Source organism: Rhinichthys klamathensis, unplaced genomic scaffold (assembly GCF_029890125.1).
Source record: "Rhinichthys klamathensis goyatoka isolate OS25496 unplaced genomic scaffold, OSU_Roscu_1.1 h1tg000213l_1, whole genome shotgun sequence".
In the NCBI taxonomy this organism is placed as follows: Eukaryota; Metazoa; Chordata; class Actinopteri; order Cypriniformes; family Leuciscidae; genus Rhinichthys; species Rhinichthys klamathensis.
The window spans coordinates 562338-580803 of NW_026606738.1; the positions used below are offsets into that span (position 1 = coordinate 562338).

An 18466-nucleotide genomic window follows, 5' to 3' on the forward strand; every position below is an offset into this window, starting at 1 on the left:
TTTTTTAATTACAGTGTGAGCGCCTCGATATAATAATGTGGTCTTAAACTATTATTTATCATAAAGCATATAGTCCCTAAACCTATAGTACATTATAAGTGCCAGACATTTCATAGTACATGAACATCTCACCCGCTCTCTCCTTTTTCACCTCATTGACGTCATTACTTTACAACTCGGGGTGGAACTCTGGAAATGTGATGTGAGTGAACATTAGCCAATGAATGACCACACCCTCAGTTCAAATGTGAGATGTAAGCCAATCATCTCCTTGCATTTACAAGCGGAGGCGGGCCCTATCAGCCTCCGTGGATTTCGCTCTTCATCAACACGGTCTTTTTTTAAAGTTCCGTAGACGATGAGAGAAGGGGGGTTGTGAGGATACGGAAAATAGGGACAGTTTGAATATTTTAGATGTTCACGGGACATAAAAATAATCAAAAGAAGAGGTGAAGGAGTATATCTGGGCGTTTTTGTACCATATTAACCATTTCCTGGTGTTTAAATACGGGTAGGCAATAGCTAGCGCCATCAGGCTAACGGCGTTAGCAGTTAGCTATCAACCAAACGACAAAGGAAATATAGCCAGTAAATTCACATTTCCATAACTATATATTTTATACGCTTTGCTTTTTCGGATTGGGGCCTTATTTTTTGACCAACCACCAAGATAACAGAAAACGGAAGACTCGACCTGTTTGAATAAACCCTACAGAAATCCACTAAAATGGCGGAGCCGGACAAATTAAACATTGACTCCATAATACAGCGTCTCCTGGAAGGTGAGGAGAAATTCAAATATCTTTTAAAAATTAACTGTTTCTCCGAAATGAAACGTGTAAAACCATCAACTACTTGAGCATTTGTGTTTGTATTGCGTGCATGTCGTATTATAGGATAGTAGTAACTGTTAATCATATTTTGTGCTCTAAAAAAGCCGGGGGAAGTGGAGTGAATTAGCAGTTACCAGTCTAACGTTACAGTAATTTACTAAAACGCTGCCTGCGATTTTACAGTCGGCCACATATCTGTCATAATAAAGAACATATATTGATGACAAGTGTATGCCCTTTTTTTCATATTCACATAATGTTAAGATTATGAGTTGAAAATCGGCCAATATTTAATTCAATGACTACTGGTGTTCCAGTTTTTCAAGTGCTTTTCATTTCTATCTGTGTCCAGTTGTTTACCTTCAATTTCAGCAGGGGAAGTCCTGTGTCTAATTAAAACCTGCAGCAATAGGATTACTTTAACTAATGAGGATGTAGTTAGTGGAAGTGCATTACCAAGTGATCTTCACAATAGAGGCCTTCACAACACGGCATACGTCGTGGAAAACGTGATCACTTTCTTTTTTGTCTTAGGAGATTCTAAATTTAAGCTGTTTTATGATGTGAGGAGAACATTTCTGTACATAAATGTTTAGTTGTATGCATTTACACTGATTGTAAATGCTTAATCCCTTACACAGTTTAATTCTTTTGGAAGCCCAATGTTGTTCAAGGGTCCTTTTTTTTTTTGTAATGTTGTTTTACAATTTGATGTTTATTTCTACAAAGTTGAAATATTTCAGAAAATACTTAGTTGTAATTAACGGGTGAGGTTTTAATCAAGTAAGGATCTGCTGGATAGTAGGAACAGAATTTGTTCATTGTCTCTTTAGCTGCACCAGAAAGGTCTTTTGTACGTAATGCTTACTGATGCCTACTGAGGGTGAACATTGCGAACCATAGCACAGATGGGTTTAATAAGCCTAAGCAAGGAGTTTATTAAATATCTGACTCGCATCAAGCATGTGTGTTGCAAGATGGGAATGCTTCAGGCCGTTTTGTAAACTATGTACCACCTTTCCAGCCGTTTCTGTAGGAAAGGAAGTTGAGTAAGGTCGTAAGCTGGCCCACACAGCATCTGAGCCCCCAGAACTCCACAGAGACCACTTTAGTTTCTGCAGCATTCATAAAATTCATGCTAATCTCCGCCCCTTGTGTATTAATTTATTAAATATTTTTGGCTTGTTTAATTGTGTTTTCAGCTCCATTTAACAAATTTTGCCATATTTGAATCCATTCCACAAAAGTACATGCAGATTCTGTGTGGGCATGTTCATGAGTAGTTGTGAAGTTTAGACATCACAATTACTGATGGTGCTGGTTTGTTTGGTCTGCCTTTGCAAGAGGGATTGAACCGTTTCGATTTTATTTATTTGGCATAAAATTTAATGTCTCCTAGTATTTTTCATATGTAATAAAAGGAAAAGACACACTCCGTCATACAAATAAAACATTTTCCACGTGCATAGTACCTTTTACCTATTGGCTTTGGGTTCTGTTGGCAGCACGGCTGTGTAAACCTTGTTTTTTTTTCCCTGCAAATCGCCGTTAAAAAAAATAAACAAGCCTGATAATAGTTGTATATAAATCTCCTTATGTAATCCTGCTGTCCTATTTTCCCTCAAAGCTTGATGCCTTCATCCGAAGTCCTGATTCTCCTGAGGATGTTTTTTTTTTATGGCTGCTCTGCAGATTACACAGATATCACTATTTTATAGATAATATTATATATTTCATATAGATATTATATATATTAATTTATTGTGCCTATAATGGTCATCTACTAACTCTGATATCATATAAATATAGGGAATATTTAGTGAGTAGAGACTTGAAGTTATGTTTTCCTGTTCTCAACTCAACTATTTATAAAGCACTTTCAAAACCATTAGAATGGACAACACTTTGGTCCATAAGTAGTAAATAACTCTAAAATACATAGAAACGTAAAATAACATCGAAACAATGTTATTTTATGCTGTTCTCTGGACCCAAGTTGTTAGGGATTTTTGAGGGTAGGGTAAAAAGCACATTGCTCTGACATGCAGATATGGTCAGACTCTGTATGCAGGCAGGTTGTGCTCAACAATACACACGTATAATACAGTGAACGTATCAGAGTGTCCTATTTACCAAAGTTTTCTTGTGTACTTGGGTTACTGTGCTTGTAGGTTGGAAATAATTACATAACTTAATCCTCCCTTTTAATGAACCCAGCGGTGCGTCTTTTGACAGGCAGTGTCGTTTTTTAAAAATCCGGTTCCTAAGACTTGTTCGGTGGAATGTTCAGTGATTCCAGCTTTTAAGTCTAGATCCTTTTGGTTCATGCTGTTCTACACTGCAGCGCTGTTCTGCCCAAACTCCCAAAGCCTCATGGCCAACCAATGGAAAATCAATTGTTTTACAGGTGATGAAGGAAACTTTTGCACGTAGACTGTTGCTTTTGGTTGTTTTATGCTGGTTGCTGTGTTTTCCCAGCATCTGCTAACATTTGTCATTCTGTTGAGGTGTCACATAAGATGTTTACTTCTCCTCAGATTGTCCCTCTATCTTATTGCCTTCATTAGATTAAGTTTAGAGGGTCTCGCCTAGGGGTGCACGATTCAGAAAATGTCACGATTCTAGGGCTGTCAACTTTAGTCGTTTAGTCGACTAATCGGTCGATGCCGTCTTGGTCGACTGACATTCTTATTGGTCGAACAGTTGCATTTTTTTTTTTTTACCAATAGAAAGAAATTTTCAATGATTTACTCCTTGATATTTATTCCTTTATAAGCAGTTAAATATCACTGTATTCTAAATATAATTAGCCTATGGTTTATCCCCAACTTTAAATGCTTTAATTTAGGCTATTTTGTAACAGCGCCACAGTTTAGCGCACACACAGAGAACACTCGCTTCGCACCTGTGGCTGGCTGCGCTGCTGCTTCGTGCTCAGTTAGGGATATAGGTAGTTTAGCTGTATTCATTCAGTTAGAACGCTACTTGTTTCGGTTTTTATGTTTTTATACACTATATGTTTGTATCTCGATGCGGCGTGGACGCACTTGGAAAAAAAAGAGCGCGTCGCACCGCGACCGTTGCTTCCATCATTAGCGCACCCCGCGCACCTACATTTGAAATCGAACTTGAGCGCGCAAAAGACGTGAGCAGTCCCGGCTTTATCATGCTGACTTAATAGATTGTGTTTTCTTGATATGTTTTTGTTTTTATTTGTACACTTGACGCATTTGAAAATAGCCTAAATAATGTAACAAAACGAAAATAAACCTATATGCGGTCCTACAATAAAGCCTATTATTATTAGGATTGTTTTTTAGGCTCTTTGGGTTTTTGTGTGTGTTTGTTTTAAAACGCCTAGATAGGCTGGACAAAAGTTAACCTATAGCTTTGAAAGTAAAGAAGAATATACAGCCTGTATAAACGAGAGCTTTTGTTAGGATTTTTCATTGTGGCAGATAGCAGTTATATTTTTTGTAGCGTCTGGTGTGGTCAGGTGCGCGATTGTGACTGTCACTAATAGACCTAGGACAGAGCTCCTCACTTTTTGCAGTTAAAAAAAATCACTTAATTTTCAAAGAATTGTATTATTATTATAGTTTTATGTATTTTTGATGTTTTTTCGTTGTTGTTTTATAAATGCTCTATGACAATTGTTAAAAATGTTCAATCAAAACATCGCGTCTTTTTTTTTTTTTTTTTTTTTTTTTTTTTTTCGTCGACTAATCGTTGCACAGGACAAGACTTTGGTCGACTAAGGATTTCTTTGGTTGACTACAGCCCTACACGATTCGATTCGATACCGATTTTTTGTCTCAAGATTCGATTCAAAATCGATTTTCGATTCAAAAACGATTCTCGATTCAAAAAACGATTTGCAGTATATAAATGTAGTTTACTTTTTCCTATGTGATTGATTGCAGTAGACACAATTTAAAAGAAAAAAAACACAACAAATTAAATGTAGTTTGATATTACTTTATGTCTTCATACAAAAATAAAAACTTTTGCAACTAAAAAGTGCAAAGTGCCAAGCTTTGGCCAGCTTTCAAATACATTTAATTCAAGTTTAAAATAAAACTTAAATAAAAAGCTTTTACATTTAGCTTTAAAGTGCTGTAGTCAGATCAAACAAACAATTATGCTAAATGTGGTTTAAGGACTACTTCAGCTACCAGGCTGACTGTTGAAATGTGAACTCGACTAGGCACATTGAACTTCCTAAAAATATACTAATGTCATAGAACCCTTGCGAAATAACTTTAAATAGATTTTAAAAAGCCACCGCTACTGGTAACATCTATGGTTAGATTGATTTGTTTAGATCCAGTGAAGTCGTTCATAGGCGTAATTTGCGGGTATCTCCAGTTAACTAGCAGAGCATTCGTTTAGTTCGCTATTAAATAAGAGATCTGTTGTTTTTGAAATCAAGCTGAGCGCTCGTGTCCGCTGCTATCAGTGTCATGGATACAGTGTTCTCTGTGGCTCGCGCAGTCTTCACTCGGACGCGCTCTTCAATCTATCGCCGTTTTGGAGACTCCGGTAAAATCTCAAAAATAAAATGCACACAAACGTGATGAACATATTCGGTTTTGATGAGAGAGAGAAAAAACTATACGAGTGCGGTTTAGAACCCGTAACCTCTGACAGACACGCTTGGCAAAAGATCTACAGACCATCAAGAACTCAAACATAATCTGCGGATTGATGCATTTATTTACGGGTTGAGCAGAGAGGCTGCACAGTTTGACCAGCGGGCGGCAAGAACTTGCAATGTATAACTATTTATCAGACCGGCCCTCGCGGCCTCGAAACACTACCGAACCACCGGTAAAAGTCCCGACTCACCCGATTGCCACTCCGCCCGTGCACGCCATAAAAAAAAAATATGAATCGATTTTTGGAATTCTATGAATCGATTCTGAATCGGTAAAGATTGAATCGCGATTCAAATGTGAATCAATTTTTTTGCACACCCCTACTCGCCTCTGAGAACTTGCAGATTCCGAGGGAAAACACATGGATGTCCGTGTGATTACCGTCTAATAAGCACTGGACTGTTAGCGTGACTGTATTTACCCATCGCATGAGACGGCTAGATGCAAACTTGTAGTTCAATTTGATTGATTGCCTTTGTTGTTCTCTGTGATTATTTAAAGAACTTAACACACCTACAAGCTACCGTTCAAATGGTTTATTTGATTATCAACCAAGTACCCCCTATTTGGTGGGTGGTTGAACTGTTCTCTGCACTACTGTTTTTCTACTTATTTATGGAATTTAGCACACCTAACAATTTAAACACCTATGGTTATTGTTTGAGTGATTTATTTGCTTGTTTGTCGTATAGGTCCACCCCCAACCTTGTGTTGGGTCTAAGCTCTGTGATGCTTATTGGCCCCGTGACTAACTTTAGAGCAAGTGCTGTTAGGGCATTAGCCGGCCTTAATCTGGGTTTAAAGTGACGAGCAGCAGGATCCTATTTATACCCACTTTTCACTGGCTGAGCTGACAGGCTTCCGGTCACTGTCCTGGCCCTCAGAGATCTCAAGTGCTGAAACCCTAAAGGCCTCCTTTTTTGAGACCCCAGCTAACTGTTATACCACACCATTGGTGCATGCTTTGTTTGCTCAAAAGTCCTCTATTAAAATGAAACCAAGGTGGTTAACGTCAGTTATCAGTAACAAAAAAAGTGAAGTGCTTGTTCCCTAATATGAAAGTCAAATTCAGGGTATTATCTCCATTGTTGTGCAGGGGAGAAAGTGAAATGTAGCTTCCCAGGTAACTTTGATGCAAACACACGCTGTTCGTGACAAAGTGGTAGCAACCATACAATATGCATTATCAAAATGTACAAACAATAAACCCAAGATAAGGTGAATATAGATCTTGTGCAAATAAATGGCACACAATCATGTCAAACATACTAGTTAGTTCAGTACCAAATCGATATTAAAATAAAGGAAATGTAATAATAGTTTTTCAATTCTTATCTTCATAATGCATACAATCTTTCTGCAGCATTAGAAGCATCGTATACAGACTGAATTCAGTGCCAGTGCCGTAGTATGCATATTTGAAGAATCCTCATGGTAAAAAAAGCTACAGTTAAAAGTCTATATGATTTAAAAAAGAAAGTTTTTAAATGTCTCATGCTCACCAAGGCTGCATTTATTTGATGAAAAATACAGTAAAAATATTGTGAAACATTATTACTATATATATATATATATTATACACACATATATACACACATATATACACACATATATACAAAATTATAATTTGTCATGGCAGAGCTGAATTTTCAGCAGCCATTCATTATTCCAGCCTCCTTCAGTGTCACGAATATGCTGATTCGGTGCTCAAGAGCAATTATTACGGTATTAATGTTAAACTGTTGTGCTACTTTATTATTTTTTTTTATTTTTTTTTTGCAAACTGAAATTTTTTCAGGATTCTTTGTTTAATGGAAAGTTCAAAAGAACAGTTTATTTGAAATGTGAGTCTTTTATAATGTGTCTTTCCTGTAGCTTTGGTCAATTTAATATGTCCTTGCTGCATAAAATTAACTTCTTTAAAAAAAACAAAAAACTTTTGAATAGTAGTGTACATACATGCTTGAATGGCAGGTACTTGGTCAAAATAGTGATGTATCATAGTAATTGATGTAATTGAATTGTAGTTATATCATTAGGTTAAAAATGAATGAATTTGTTGCTGTGGTATGTAAATTGATATTGGGAATTGTGAAATTTCAGTGGTATGCTCTGACGTTTTAGTAATGTGACACTGCATGGCATGCAGGAATTTTTCACTTTACACTGAAGTGTGCTATAGGTGTCTTTTAAACAGCTGCACGAATATGTATTCAGTGTGGGTGAACATTCAGTCAGCCAGCTGTTTTTCTCTGGAGTGTCACGTTGAATGAGACATCTTCTGTAGAGATGGGTGGATGCATAGAAGCATTTTGTCATGCACTGTAAAATTGTTTTGTCGGTAACATTGTTCAGTTTGTATGATGTGGGCATTGTGATTTCATAACATTTCAGCACTGACTATTTGTGTCCTTGGTTAATTTGTGTAAAGCAGCATTCTTTAAACATTTATTTAGAGGTGAAAGGTAGGCTGGTAGGATCGATTTTGTGATTGTGCACAAATAAGCCATCTTCCAAATCCTTGCATAACTGCCCGATTATGTGAGTCACCGGAATACGCTCTGTGTAGGCTACAATATTTCTTGCCTGAAGCAAGCCATGTGAAATGTATATTTAAAACCCAACAATGGCTTGCCTGCAACTGCAGGGATGCCTTTTGGTGTTTTATTTTTACGTTCTGATCTGACCATCCCGTGCACAGATGCATCATTTCAGGTTTTTGACCCTTGTGACCTAGGAGATGGCCGCTTCAGCCCTGTCCAAATAGGTGGCAATATTTCTCCTTTCCAGATGCATCATATGTGCTTTCTTTCATCTGCTGCTGCCAGCTAAACTCTCCGAACAGCGCGGCATGCTGCCAATCTAAAAGGGCATGTTTGAATAATACCACAGGTCTGCGTTGTGTGAGATGACAGTCTGTTTAGACCCTGCAAGCCTTCCGTCACAGCACGCCTCAACTCCCTTAGGGGCTTTTTTGTGTGGGGGCTGGGGGTCTGTTGACCTATGTTTAAAAAAAAAGAAAATAATTATATTTAAATATATCTGCAATTTTAAAACTATCTTAAATTGCACATGATCTTTAAAGAAATATCTTTACCACGCATTGTGGTTTATAAAAGCCATATACGGTTGTGCTAGTGTGGACTAAGTGAAACGCTAAGGACTGCTTTAACAAACCTGCTAAATTCTGTAAATGCCTTGGCCGGGTCTTGCGTGGTTGGGGTTCCTGCTTCAGCAGAGACACATGATCTAGTGTTTGACTGCACTGACGTCTGTGCGTCACTTTTCTGTACATCCCATCATTTCAGAGAGCCTCTCATCCTCTAGCTCTTCCTAGTTTTTTAAAGCACTTATTTTCTGATAACAGGGTCTAATCTGGCGCATTTGCTTTTTGTTTGTTTTGGCCTGATTCCTACTATTCTCATTTTGTCTCTTTTGTGCTTTTTCCAGTTAAAGGCTCCAGGCCAGGCAAGAACGTACAACTGACAGAGAGTGAAATCCGTGGCCTCTGTCTCAAATCCCGAGAAATTTTCCTCAGCCAGCCGATCCTGCTGGAGCTGGAAGCACCGCTCAAGATCTGTGGTATGATTGTCCTACAGGGTTCCCACGATCATGGAAAACCTTAAAGGGGTCATATGACGGTTCTAAAAAGAACATTATTTTGTGTATTTGGTTTAATGCAATGTGGTTTTAGGTTCAGAAAAGTCATTATTTTACACATACCATACATTATTGTTGCTCCTCTATGCCCCGCCTTTCTGAAATGGGTCGATTTTTACAAAGCTCATCGGTCTGAAAAGCGCGGTGTTCTCTGATTGGCCAGCAATCCAGTACATTATGATTGGCCCGAATACCTCAAGTGAGTGACGGAAATGTCATGCCCCTTACCATATTTGGAACATCAGCTCCCAAAGCAATAATGACAGGTGATAATGTCTATTGATAACTACCTTATCAATTCGAGCCCGAAACTGATCCTGAAAATGCAGATGACCAAACTGATTGATCAACTTTGCCAGCGCGACCAGAACACATCAGATTGGTATGGTTTTATTTCATTGGGGACATAATTGTTGATTATAATGACTTATACTGTCTTTTTTACATAAAAGCATGTCTGCATTTGTGATTGTAGAAATGACAAACAAGCGCTACTCTATACTGCTCAAAACTCAAAATAATTTATCCATATTTTAGCCAATTCTTAAAATATGAAAAAAATACTCAAAGGCTGTGTCTGTGAGTCAGAAGCGCCAGACTGTACTGGCAAAGGTGGAATTGCCCCACTTTATAGAATCAGGAGCCGGCCTTGTACTCTCCCAGGTTCTGGAAACAGTCTGTTGTAGATTTTTGGGGGCGTGTTTGAATGAAGCGTTTTAGGAAGGCGTGGCTGAGCCTTAACTTTTACAAAGAATATCTCTCTGGGTTTGAGACTTTGAGCTTTGTAAATCTGCAGATCTTATACATGCAAAAACAGCTACATAACACACTAAAGAAAAAGGAAAACAAGAAATCGCATCATATGACCCCTTTAAAGGAATTCAGATCTTAATTAGTGGAAATTTTTTATACTGAACATAATTTTTTTTTTTCTGTTGCATGTGCAGGTGATGTTCATGGCCAGTACTATGACCTTCTTCGTCTCTTTGAGTATGGCGGCTTTCCTCCTGAAAGCAACTACTTGTTCTTGGGGGACTATGTGGATAGAGGGAAACAGTCTCTAGAGACCATTTGCCTCCTGTTGGCCTACAAAGTCAAATATCCTGAAAACTTCTTCCTTCTGCGTGGCAACCACGAGTGCGCCTCTATCAACCGTATATATGGCTTCTATGATGAGTGTAGGTATCAGTATAAATTCTGAATTTGATTTCTTACAACTAGGGCTGGCGATATGACAATATTATCGTATATTGACGATGTCTTATAAGTGTTGCGATGTTGATTGAACAGTCGGTTACCAGGCGATCATCGACAATATACGGTAATGACATATATAATTCACATAGCCACATAGGCCTAGTTACCATGCACACATTTATTCACATGCAATAGCATGAATTAAAAAATGTTTCTATTGGCTAGCAGTTAGTAGAGTTAGGAATAGAAAATCGATTCCAATTCATGATATTTAAGCGCAGGACAAATATACACACACAATTATGTCCAAATATGCCCGTAAACACAGTCAGTTTTGTCTCAAGTGAACTTTAACGGTCGGCCTATAGGCTGATTTCACGCAGTTGCCACTTTGAAATCGAAAGCGAGGCTCCAGTGGGAAGAACCCCAGAAGTACAGATAGACGACAATGCCTTGGACTACCAACCTGAAGCTGCTGCCGCGATATACACTATTGGATGTTAATATCCAATATAGGATATGTATATAGTTCGTTCCTGCTTCTTTTTTTACGTTCTGAATTATATTTAGAAAAATAATTTTATTTATAAATGAATTTCACTGTATATAGTCTAAAGTATGAAAGAAATGTATGTACATTTTTAGAATAACTAATTTCTACATTAAACACAACAATACGCCATTGCATTCGCGACTCTCCTATGATTAAAGGCGACACTTCCGGTTTTCTTCCCACCGGAGCGATTTCAAAATGGCGGCAGCGTGAAATCAGCGTATTGGATAGACAATATAATTGGATATCGCGGTATTTTTACATATCGCCCAGCCCTACTTACAACTTCATAAATGCTTATGATGCCTTTCCCATATGCACATTTAATGATTTTGAATGCTCATAAGCTATTTTTTCTATCCTCTAAGGTAAGCGACGGTATAACATTAAGCTGTGGAAGACCTTCACAGACTGTTTCAATTGTTTACCTGTGGCTGCCATTGTAGACGAGAAGATCTTCTGTTGCCATGGCGGTGAGTGCAGGCAGAGGCCTTCTGTCCCCATGGCAATTTTAATGTTTTGCCATAACTCCTGTATTGACTTCACAATTTCCCTGGATAAGTTAAAATATAGCTGTTTATAGCCATATGACTGGGAAACCATAAAGTTTGGTTCATTTGATTGGCACGAAATCTCAACGACACACCAGGCGACTAACTTGAGTCCTCATAAAAAGACAGTTTTGTGTACACTTCATTTAAGCTAGTGTGGTTTTGCAAATGATGTGGGAGTAATCTGCTCTGGAAATGAACTGTAATTGATTAGATTTTTTCTTTTGTGAGTCGTCATCATCCTCAAAATATCTGCTGTGCTTAGCAATGAAATGCAGTAAATATGAACTGTTTTAAACATAAAGATCCAGATGGAGTGACCATATAAAGATGTTAAGCTATATATATATATTTTTTTTTGTTGTTGCTTTTAAGCAGCTTAAACTTAAGGGGTTCACTAAAACTATTGATTGATGTCATGAATGCATCCATGGGAGAAACGGCACAAACAACCAACATTTCCTGCACTACTAATCTACCACCACCACAGTAAAAAATAAAATTAATTATTTTTGTGGCTGTGCCGTGCAGTCTGAATTGAATTGTTTAGTTGTCTTTACTGACTGAGCTAAAAACAATACAGGAAATGCAGCGTGACTAGTGTAGTCTGATTCACAAAAAAAGCTGGTCCTTTAAATTATGCTCATAAAGACTTTTGTTTGAATTAGTCTGTACTGATTGAGTTCACTGAATCCTGAATCATGGTTACTGAATTAACATTTGACTCTCTTATTGAATTGCAATCCTTTACTTTTAGTCATGTCCTCTATTGAAAGCAAGAAATAAAAGATGTAATATAATTTTAGAAAAATTTAGGACAAATATTTAATGTTAAAACATTTTAAAACTTAAAAGCTTTTTATAGGAGACATGTTAAGACCTTATTTCGTTTAAATTTGGATCACCAATCTGTATTGAAGGATTCTGACATAATTTCTTCATCTTGCTTGTAAAGCTGTTTAGAAATGTGTTGTCATTTATTGTGCTGTTTTGCAGCCCCACAGTGTCTGGATGCACAAAAGGAAAAAGTTGCTCCCTAAAAATGCACTGTGAAATATAATGAATTGTTTTCTGCTCCAGGCCTCTCTCCAGACCTGCAGTCAATGGAGCAGGTGCGACGCGTCATGCGGCCCACGGATGTGCCTGACCAGGGGCTGCTGTGTGACCTGCTTTGGGCCGACCCAGACAAAGACGTACTAGGTTGGGGAGAGAATGACCGTGGTGTGTCCTTCACCTTCGGTGCAGACGTGGTGGCCAAATTTCTTCACAAACATGACATGGACCTAATATGCAGGGCACATCAGGTTAGTATATGTTCTGCTGTTGTTGGAATCCTTTAACAAAGCCTTGTAACATTAATAGACTACAAAATGTGACGTTGTCATCTTGTGCAGGTGGTGGAGGATGGTTATGAGTTTTTTGCGAAGAGACAGTTAGTCACCCTGTTTTCCGCTCCCAACTACTGTGGCGAGTTTGATAACGCCGGGGCCATGATGAGTGTGGATGAGACACTCATGTGTTCCTTCCAGGTAAGAGATGAGCTGTCATTTTCCTTTCTCTCGTTTGCCTATACCTGATTACAAGGCTTTCCAGTTTCTCTGCAAATGCTTAAAGTATAATTTGACGATCTGGCCAACTTCCTCTGTAGATTTGCATTAGGTCATCTCCGGAACATTTGTTCTCTGCGTTTACAGTAATTCTATTGTTCTGTACCAAAACCTAGTGCACGGCACCTACAGATGCTTTTTAAGGCATCATGGGCATAAACTAGGCAACCTAATTATACTACCATCTAAGATTGTGCTTTCTAAATGTGCATTCACATTAGCAAAAGGGTGGGGAAACAAGGCACGTTTGTCTGTCATTATTGTAGTGATTTTTAATCAAGTTAATTTTATTTTTATAATTTTGGGGGGAAATGGGCCTTAAATATCTTTCAGTTTCTATTTCAATAAAAAAAAGTTTTTGCTATGAAAATAGCTAAAGAAGCTGGCATAGTTAAACAAAAATGGCGGTGTTAATGTCAAACTGCATTCAAATCAATTGTTAGTCAAGTCTCTCACACAGAGGTACTACCTATGTAGGGGGTTTTGAATTAGTCAGTTGTGAGGTTCTATGGTGGTCCCTATGTAGGTAGCTCGCTAGATTTTGAAACAGAGCTTGTATGCACCAAAGCGCTCTCTCTGTGGGAGGACGTGTCTATATTTGGAAGTCTGTGAGCTGTCGTGCGTGTTGCTCACTCTCGTCCTCTGTCTATTTCTCAGATCCTTAAGCCAGCTGATAAGAAGCTGTACTACGGTGGAGGAGGTGGAATGGGCTCAGGACGTCCAGTCACCCCACCGCGAAATTCAGCCAAGGGTGGAAAAGCCAAGAAATAACACCAGCTGGATGATCCCTCCACCCCCAACGTCGTCGTCTCCTGAAAATTCCCTGTTCTCTCCCTACTCTTTCTCTACCTCCCTTCTTTCTTTCCATCTCCAAATGGCTATAAAGCAAAACAGTACCCAGGGTTGAAGTCCTTTTCTCTCTCTCTCTCTTTCTTTTGTATCTTCTTTTTTTTTTTTTTTTTCATGTAACTTTACAAATGTGTGTTTATATATGAGACTGCGTGTGTGAGCATCGGTTATGTTTGTTAGGCTCTTTGTGTTTGTCTTTCCACCCATCCTTCCCTTCCCCTCCACCGCTCATTGCCCCCATCTCTCCACCTGTCTCTGTCAGGGAGCCTCTGACGAAGTCTACATTTGAACTCCCAGCCTGGCTCTGGGAAAGATTGAGACACAGAGAGTGGTCAAAGGGGGGCAGGTCGAGAGGTGCGGGTGAAGTCCCCCTCACTGTTTATGTCCTGACACCCTCCTGCATTGTTTTAAACAGAACTTGCACATCCTGCATTAGTTAGAGAGCCAGTCTGAGTGAAATGTGATAAATGTATACACACACGCAGGGAGAATGGATGTGCAGAGAAAGCGTGAGGTAGAGAGAGACTGTCACAGGTGCATAATTTCCATTTAGAGATCCAGTGATTTAAAACAATCAATCATGTTGGAACTTTTTACTTCTTTTTTTCTTTTTTTGTAGATGGATCACAACAAAAGCTTTGAAATTCTTTGCTTACTATCTGTGTTTTTTTAGTGTCTTTTTTGAAAGACAATTATCAATAAAGAGAACTTTATTTAAACATCCTGTACTATCTATCTTACTGTGTCCCATTCTCCCAAGTTATGACTCTCTTCCTCAGGTGTTGCGAATCTGTCCTGTTCTCGATTTTCTTTTGTTTTATTTATTTAATTAAAGTGGATTGAATGTAGTCTTTTAGGGTTGACCAAAGGTGACATTTGCTGAGAAGGACCGAGATTGTACACCTAACCCTTTTCTGTTGTCTCCAACTTGCTTGCTGACGCTTTCTGTCTGCTTCCTCTCAACAGTAAACTCTGTCTCCCTTTGCCTTCCAAATATGCTATTCTCCATTTTACCTGTTAGATTACTCAAACATAATTACTCTTCTCTGTCCTATTGGTCTGTCCTTCTCTTTTCACTTTTTGCTTGTTAGCATTATCTGGGTTTTGAAGCACTGGGCGTCACACCCAGCTCCTGGATCTTGCTTTGCCAGCTCAACTTGTCCCTTACCTCTAGAGATCTGTTGTCCTTTTCATTCCCCTCCCTCCATTTCAAACTGTGTGTTCTGAGTTGCCAGACAGGATTTAAAGTTTGATCCATTTAAATCTCAGAGGAGTTGCTACTGTAATTAAGATTTAAGAATTTTGTTTGCCTCAAACTCACATCACTGGTTCCAGCAGGTGGCGCATTTCACAAAATTCTAGTTCTTCAATATGTTCATGGGGGATAAGAATATTGCGAAGCAATACACTAGTGTCCTCTGCTGGCTCAAAGACACTGACATTAGTTTTTGTTGTCACCTGCTTTATATGTTCTGAAATGAAAAGTTTTGTAGTTTAAAACAGTAGCAACATCTAAAATTATTGAAATAAGCAGGTAATCTTTGGTTAAGCGTGTAGATTTAATGTCTTTTATAATATGAAAGAAAATGAAAAAATATAAACCAGGGGTGTCCAAACTCAGTCCTGGAAGACCACTGTCCTGCAGAGTTTACGTTCAACTCACCTGCCTGGAAGTTTCTAGTATTCATGAAGAAGGATTGGACAATCCTGATATAAACTTATTATATGGTGGCCTAGTGTGAAAAAAAAAAATTATGGTTAATGCTTTAGATGCTCAGAAAGGTCTTCAGGTCAAGGTGTGTCTTTCATTGCTGATGTAACATTTTTAGCCAATGTAGGAGACTAGCACTGAAAAATTAGAGTAATGAGTAATAGACAGATGTAGTTGACTGCGCTAGACACACTAATTGCTTTCTTGCATCACGGAACTGATCACATACAGATCGCAACAGAATATGAAAAATCAATGTCATTCCACATCTGGCATCTTATGGTCAGTCTCAAATCAAGTATCATAACTATAATACAATCATAATATTGCTCTTTTCTGATAGATCTTGTATATGTTTTTTTTTTTGGGGGGGGGGGGGGGGGGGTATTTTTAAGCCGTCGAAAAAAAGAAGCAAAAAGTTGATGTATTTCCTTTTGGTTGATGGCCTTCCTATTATCTCTGATCTCCTCAGCAAGGCTGATAGATTGTGCACATTTTGCTTTGCAGCAACACTGAGATTAAGACTTTATTAGTAGTAGACTTATTGTTGTTGTTAATATATAATTGTACTTTTATTTGTTTTACTTGACAGAGAGCAGGATATTTAGATGATGTAACTTTTTTCTTTCTCTTACAAAGCAATCAGGGATGTTTTTCCTTAATGCAGTGTAGTACATTATTTCAACTGTACCATAGGTATAAATAAGCCAATTAGAGGTTTCAGGGGAGGGGCTTTTGAGATTTTGCTTTTTCAATGAAATTTGATTTCCAACCACAAATCCTGTTTCTCAGCTACTGGAAACAAAAATAAAACAGTGTATTTGTACTGGCTGTTTTGATATTCCTTCAATATTTGTAATAATTGGGCATCTAAATGATTTTCCACTTCTAAGTAAGGTGTCTTTCAGTAAATTAGACTAATTGAGTATGACAAACTTCGTCTTTTAAATTGGTCCTGGTTAAAACCATACAATTTATGAATTGCTTGAATAAAGTTTTTTTTTTTTCTACAAAATATGTTTCACCCACAGTACTCTCACAGCTGAGAATTGTTAAGATAAAACAACAGCTAGCCTTGAAGTACGAAACCCATGGGGGGAAATTTGTAGGTTATTCATATGTTGGTTTAAAGGATTAGAAATCTTAATTTGGGTATTTCTATTTAAGATTTTTCAACTTTAAATATTTTAAACTATAACGAGCTTAAAAACAATCACAAAATATTTAAAACCAATGCTTATTGTTTTCAGACAATGTGCAACACAACAAATATTACATTACATTACAAATATTACACAATATTACAAATATTACAACAGTACAAAGAACACAGTGAGGGTAATGAATATTTAAACATCTACTGACCAAAACCAGAAAAACCTTAATCCCATCAAACATGCATTTTTGCCTAACAAACAGTCTGCTATTAAATTGCGTAACTCCATGAGGTCAACAGGACACGGTTACAGAGATGAGGCGGGGAACGGAGCGACTTTCTCGCCCCCTGATTGGTAGAAGCTTGTGGTATTTTCTACATCTGTACTCCTATAGGCCCATCTCAACGCCGTGTAACTTGGCCAGCCAATAGGATATGGTGGAAATCGCCGAGATCCCGCCCACTCATCACACTAACTAATAGGAACGCGACCACGGATGTCAAGGATTGGTTGAATTCACCTCGACTCCAGGAGGACAAGACTTCTACGTTCGAAAACAAACGCAGTACAGAAAAATTAATGTTAGAATAATTCCCGAATCATTTCAACTCGGCTGTCCATTTTCTGGTTTATGATCATATATCCGCAGTAGAAACATCAGAATCATGGAATATGGAGACAACTGGAGCAGATGGCTGCAGCACTCGTAACCAACAGGAAGAGCTAAGTTAGCCTGTTAGCTTTCAGGCGAATTTCACTACGGACAAATCGACCAGAAATTTGAAGGAAAGCCCGTCAGGTAAAATACTCTGCTGTTTATTATACTAACATGGATATGCTCGCGCCACTTTTAGAAATCATATATTATTCAAAGTGAGGAATATAGCACGTTTAAAGGTTCAAATTGGACCGTGTGGCTCTGCTTATGTTGTCCAGTGAGCTAAATGGACCGTGGTGGTTTGGGTTGAAGTCCGTTAACTCGACTCCCCGACAGTGATATATGGCCCCTCGCGCCTGTGACCATTAATAATCAGCATTTATGAATTGACAAAATCAATTATCCCTTTACCTCCAGTGAGGTGTGTTGCTTAATAACTACTAATTGGCGCGATCAAAGGTGCTCGGTGACCGATGGGGGTGTAACCGTGAGACCACGCGAAATGTATTATTTACTATCATCTAATTTTATTTCCCATTTGTATATGGTTTTTCTTTAATTTTTTTCGCCACTGTCGGCTGGCTCTGAGATCTTTCTGAGCTGGTGTTAACACGCATATTCCCGGAGCTCTTCTTTTCACGCTCGCGACACGTAAGTTACTACTCGAACTCGATTATATAACTCTAGTGCTGAAGTCTTTTCAGACTGAATAGCTGCTTTGTAGTGCGACTCCTGACCTGTCAGCGGAGAGAAGCTTTATACGTATAGTAATCTACAAGAGGAGGGTATTTGCTTGCATGACAGCATCAACAAGGGTTACAGTATACAATAATGTATGAAAATTGGGTAAATAACATGGAAAAATTACAGTTGAACACTAAATGGCATCTGTCATAAACAAGCTTGATCGAGGCCACTAATTCAGCATTTGCCCACTAGAGTCTCTTCCTGAGGAAATAATTATGGTATCGCTTTTGCTTTGCCAGACTTTTTGCTCTTCTGCTGTTTACACACTGTAAAAATTAATTGTAG

At 38.3% G+C, this 18466-nt stretch overlaps 2 protein-coding genes across 2 annotated transcripts in view; both read left to right on the plus strand.

Moving 5' to 3' along the window:
- Positions 1-323: 323 nt before the first annotated feature.
- On the plus strand, positions 324-14627 carry ppp1caa (protein phosphatase 1, catalytic subunit, alpha isozyme a). Its single transcript, XM_056264048.1, has 7 exons — positions 324-782; positions 8942-9073; positions 10099-10329; positions 11270-11374; positions 12533-12756; positions 12847-12981; positions 13717-14627. Exons 1-7 carry the CDS (start codon positions 728-730, stop codon positions 13828-13830), a joined length of 996 nt encoding a protein of 331 aa, XP_056120023.1. The 5' UTR covers positions 324-727; the 3' UTR covers positions 13831-14627.
- Positions 14628-17282: 2655 nt separating this feature from the next.
- kmt5c (lysine methyltransferase 5C) overlaps positions 17283-18466 on the plus strand; it is a 29784-nt gene continuing 28600 nt past the window's right edge. Inside the window, exon 1 of the mRNA XM_056264035.1 lies at positions 17283-17575. The gene's annotated coding sequence lies outside the window, so the exon portion shown is untranslated. The remainder of the gene's footprint in view (positions 17576-18466) is intronic.

Bases quoted from the DNA above. Each gene is read 5' to 3' on its own strand.
- ppp1caa (XM_056264048.1), top strand. From the start codon at position 728: ATGGCGGAGCCGGACAAATTAAACATTGACTCCATAATACAGCGTCTC. The intron at 11,375-12,532 runs GTGAGTGCAGGC...TTTCTGCTCCAG, and splicing joins GATCTTCTGTTGCCATGGCG to GCCTCTCTCCAGACCTGCAG. The intron at 12,982-13,716 runs GTAAGAGATGAG...TCTATTTCTCAG, and splicing joins CACTCATGTGTTCCTTCCAG to ATCCTTAAGCCAGCTGATAA.